The following is a 5,000-nucleotide window of genomic DNA, read 5'->3' as shown; positions in this document are numbered from 1 at the left end:
CTAACCTGACCCTAACCTGACCCTAACCTGGACCCTAACCTGACCCTAACCTGACCCTAACCTGACCCTAACCTGACCCTAACCTGACCCTAACCTGACCCTAACCTGGACCTAACCTGACCCTAACCTGACCCTAACCTGACCCTAACCTGACCCTAACCTGGACCTAACCTGACCCTAACCTGGACCCTAACCTGACGCTAACCTGGACCCTAACCTGACCCTAACCTGGACCCTAACCTGACCCTAACCTGGACCCTAACCTGGACCCTAACCTGGACCCTAACCTGGACCCTAACCTGACCCTAACCTGGACCCTAACCTGACCCTAACCTGACCCTAACCTGACCCTAACCTGACCCTAACCTGGACCTAACCTGACCCTAACCTGGACCCTAACCTGACCCTAACCTGGACCCTAACCTGACCCTAACCTGGACCTTAACCTGACCCTAACCTGACCCTAACCTGGACCCTAACCTGGACCCTAACCTGACCCTAACCTGACCCTAACCTGACCCTAACCTGGACCCTAACCTGGACCCTAACCTGACCCTAACCTGGACCCTAACCTGGACCCTAACCTGACCCTAACCTGGACCTTAACCTGACCCTAACCTGACCCTAACCTGGACCCTAACCTGGACCCTAACCTGGACCCTAACCTGGACCCTAACCTGACCCTAACCTGACCCTAACCTGACCCTAACCTGGACCTTAACCTGACCCTAACCTGACCCTAACCTGACCCTAACCTGACCCTAACCTGACCCTAACCTGGACCCTAACCTGGACCCTAACCTGACCCTAACCTGACCCTAACATGGACCCTAACCTGACCCTAACCTGACCCTAACCTGACCCTAACCTGGACCCTAACCTGACCCTAACCTGACCCTAACCTGACCCTAACCTGGCCCTAACCTGACCCTAACATGGACCCTAACCTGGACCCTAACCTGGACCTTAACCTGGACCCTAACCTGGCCCTTACCATAGACAGGGTCAGGATAGACTTGAACATAGACAGGGTTGGGGTCCCGGGACAGAAGGTGACCAGGTCCTCTGACCCCTAGGAGAAGGTGTGTGCCCTGGAGGGCCAGGCCCATCAGCTGGGTCTCCAGGCCTCCCAGGAGTCGGAGCGGATGGCCTCAGAGCGGACTCTGGCCCTGCAGATGCTGCAGAAGGTGGGTGCTCTGTTTGGACGAGGAGCTGACAGCCTTGACAAGCTTATTCCGATCCCTGTCTCTGACACACTGGGCTGTCGACCCCGAGGGACCTGCCCCACACTGCAGTATATCAAAGTGAATTGAACGTGATTGGTCAATAACACTTGGACTACAAACCAATACCAAAATCAGTGTCGTGCATTATAATGATGGTAATATTTAGTGTTACAATATAGTCTAAAATGGGTCAGATTCTGACAAGCTCACATCCTGGAAGGTGGTCATTGTGAGCGAAATTAGAATTCCATATCCTACGTTAAAAATGATCAATAAAACATTGTTGTTTTGGCTATCTGTTAAAAGAAAATCAGTGATGTCTCCATGTTGCCAAGCTCAAAGCTATAAGATGCCCTCATGGAATTCCTTAATGTGCAAATCAAGCTTAGAATAATCCCTATTCTGATTCTGTTGCTCAGCAGAGTGTTTCCGTGGTGGAGGTGGATATGGACGGCTTCTCTAACTCCTGTCTGCATTGGATTTATTCCTTAGGAGAAGGAGCGGCTCTCGGTTCTGGAGAAGAGATACCACAGTCTGACGGGAGGAAGGACCTTTCCCAAACCCTGCAGCACCATGAAGGAGGTGAGAGGACGGCCAACAGCCACAGGGTCAAAGGGCTCCTCCAGATGTAGAGAGACCACCTGCAGGGTCCTGCAGACCACAGGGTCAAAGAGGTCCTCCAGATGTAGACAGACCACCTGCAGGGTCCTGCAGACCACAGGGTCAAAGGGCTCCTCCAGATGTGAACCGTCAACCCGCCTCTGCTGTCCTACTCAGACAGTCACCTTGCTCATCTCCTAGGTCGTCATTTTCCATCCAGAAGGAGACTTTGGAATTACTTTTCAAAGTCTGTGTCTTAAACCCTCTCTTTCTCTTGTTCTCCTTCTGCTCCTCCTTGCTGCTCCTCCTCCTGCTCCTCCTTCTGCTCCTCCTCCTGCTCCTCCTTGCTGCTGTTCTCCTTGCTGCTGCCCCCACCCCTCCCTCCGCCCGCCTGTGAAGGAGTACGTGACGGTGGGCCAGCTCAGCCACATGTACGGGATGCCCAAGGTGGAGTGGTCCCCCACCTCTCCTCCCCGTCGCCCCCTGCAGGCCAGCGCCGGGGACGGCGTCTTCCCCCGCCTCCCCTCTCTGTACCGCTCCACCCCCTGTCTCTCTATGGAGGTGTGTGTGTGTGTGTGTGTGTGTGGTGGGGTTCTGACCGCCCCTTCTAAGCCCCTCCTCCTTTTTCCCTTTGAGTCCGGCCACAGTCTGGTTCTTGTTTCTGACTCTCTCTGCTTACTTGTTGTGTTCTCTTCTTCTACTCTCCTCCCGTCACGCTTTCCTGTCTTCCACATGGCACCCTCCTCCTCCTCTCCCTCCTCCTCCTCCTCCTCTCCCTCCTCCTCCTCTCCCTCCTCCTCCTACGGCACCCTCCTCCTCCTCCTCCTCTCCCTCCTCCTCCTCCTCCTCCTCTTCCTCCTCCTCTCCCTCCTCCTCCTCTCCCTCCTCCTGCTCCTCCTCTCCCTCTCCCTCCTCCTCCTCCTCCTCCTCCTCCTCCTCCTCCTCCTCCTCCTCTCCCTCCTCCTCCTACGGCACCCTCCTCCTCCTCTCCCTCCTCCTCCTCCTCCTCCACTCCCTCCTCCTCCTCCTCTCCCTCCTCCTCTTCCTGCTCCTCTCCCTCTCCTCCTCCTCCTCCTCTCCCTCCTCCTCTCCCTCCTCCTCCTCCTCTCCCTCCTCCTCCTCTCCCTCCTCCTGCTCCTCCTCTCCTCTCCCTCCTCCTCCTCCTCCTCCTCCTCCTCTCCCTCCTCCTCCTACGGCACCCTCCTCCTCCTCTCCCTCCTCCTCCTCCTCCTCCTCTCCCTCCTCCTCCTCCTCCTCCTCTCCCTCCTCCTCTTCCTGCTCCTCTCCCTCTCCCTCCTCCTCCTCTCCCTCCTCCTCCTCCTCCTCCTCTCCCTCCTCCTCCTCCTCCTCCTCTTCCACTGTCAGTCGGAGGCCAGTAGGCCCAACATCCCCGTGCTAGATTTAGAGCAGTGGTACCGGGAGCTGATGGCGGCTGGGCAGGCCAACCAGCTCTGTCCTGTGCCTCCTCTCTCTGCTAAGTCGCTTTCAGGCCACAAGCTACAGGTACAGGCGATGAGACATTCTCCTATTTTCTCCTCCTGCTCCTTCTCTCTCTCTCCCTCTCTTTCTCTCTCTTTTTCTGCAACTCAACAATACTGACAGCACCTTGTCAGTAAAACACTGTGTGTGTGTGTGTGTGTGTGTGTGTGTGTGTGTGTGTGTGTGTGTGTGTTAAGCATATCTTTAACCACCTTGTGTGAGCTTAAGTTGCATCTTGCGGCTGTACTTCCAAGGATTAGATCTGTGTTTGAGAGAGCCCAGGTTAAGTGGTGACGTTGTCTTTGTCGAGGTGCATGACAGTTGTTCATCTCCCCTCTCTGACGAGAGCAGCATCTCCCGTAGCTCCATCTTTGTTTTGTCCGATCCAAGTTCGACCCAACTCCCAGCTCAGGTTGTTTTCTCCAACACGCCCACACACTAACAAACGCACGCTATGGACACGGCGCTGGCCAGACCTTCTGGTCCTGGGCTCTGAGCCGACAACCTCAACATGGGAGTAGTGACGTCGTTGGGCTCTGAGCCACCTCCTCCTCTGACATCGGAGTACGCTCAGTGCAGCTCCCACAGGATGTTTACCGCCTCACATACCTTCATCTTTAACTACAACGTTTAGATGCATTGCTTGGTTTTAAGAAGAAATATTGACTTTTTATCTGTAAGTGAATAGAATATACTTTGATATTGGCCATAGCATGGCAGCTAACTAGCCAAACCAAACCTTAATCTATGACCTATTTAGCAGACCTTAAAGTTAAGACCTCTCAACATAGCTCCTTACAGGATGATTCCCACTCAATGCTGAAGCAAACTTTCCCCAACTGATGCTCGTTTTCACCGTGACCCTATTCTTAGTTCTGGGTCTGAGGGACTAACGCGGACAACTAGGTTTGAAATTGGTCCGTTATTAAGTGAGCCTGCTGCAGCCTTAAAGTGAGAAAAGGATGCAGGTCAATCCTTTGGGGCGATTAGAGCCAACGTACGTCTTCTAAGTGTGCTTGTTGATCCTAACATCCTGGGAAGGATCCCTACAGAGAAATATAACCCATTTCTTACCTTCCACCTGATCCCTCTCTGTGTTTGTTGTCTCGCTCAAGGAGAAGTCTCGCGAGAGTTGAGTTGTATCAGGAATGGTTGAAACGTGAGTGAGAGCTGGAAAGAGGAGTGTTTGTTGTGGTGAACTACAGAAAGCCTAGCTTAGTGCTATCTAAAGGTTCTGGGTGAGGGAGAGTTGAGATTGTAATGACCATAGGGACATTTCCTTGAGCGAGACTTGATCAGACACAAGAACAAAGGTAGAGAAACAGGTTGTATGGACGTAGGGGTCCTTTCCAGGAAGCTGGAATATATATAATATATATAACAAGCAAGCTCTTTAAGAGGACACGCACTGCAGCCTGTTACTGCAGAATACAGCTGCAACGTTCTCACTCAATACTGGACACATCTCACAAACCGTTGTCAGTCCTTAGACCCTAATTGATCGGAACAAGGGTCAAGGTTGAAAAGTTCCTGAAGTTCTCCTTTAACACCATCTCAGTTTCTCTTGATCCATGACGTCTGAACGTTGTGAAGGTTTGTGACTCCAGCTCCTCCTCCTCCGGCTCTTCTTTCTCAGGTGTTTCGCTCCAAGCAGGACGCTGACGTGGGACTGTCCGTTCACCAGACTAAAGCTGG

General features: G+C 53.2%; 1 protein-coding gene across 1 annotated transcript in view; it reads left to right on the top strand.

Moving 5' to 3' along the window:
* phldb1b (pleckstrin homology-like domain, family B, member 1b) overlaps window positions 1–5,000 on the top strand; it is a gene marked incomplete at its 5' end in the record, with an annotated part of 50,848 nt that overhangs the window by 32,124 nt on the left and 13,724 nt on the right. The window contains 5 exons of the mRNA XM_084466455.1: window positions 1,077–1,187; window positions 1,719–1,808; window positions 2,226–2,387; window positions 3,192–3,329; window positions 4,942–5,000. The exon at window positions 4,942–5,000 is cut by the window's right edge and continues 58 nt beyond it. Of these exons, the coding sequence (XP_084322581.1) occupies window positions 1,077–1,187; window positions 1,719–1,808; window positions 2,226–2,387; window positions 3,192–3,329; window positions 4,942–5,000 (560 nt within the window). The remainder of the gene's footprint in view (window positions 1–1,076; window positions 1,188–1,718; window positions 1,809–2,225; window positions 2,388–3,191; window positions 3,330–4,941) is intronic.

The sequence above is a fragment of the Micromesistius poutassou genome (assembly GCF_964030765.1).
Source record: "Micromesistius poutassou genome assembly, chromosome: 4".
Taxonomy (NCBI): domain Eukaryota; kingdom Metazoa; phylum Chordata; class Actinopteri; order Gadiformes; family Gadidae; genus Micromesistius; species Micromesistius poutassou.
The sequence above is the reverse complement of the archived record's forward strand: the minus strand, read 5'-3'. Positions and strand labels throughout refer to the sequence as shown.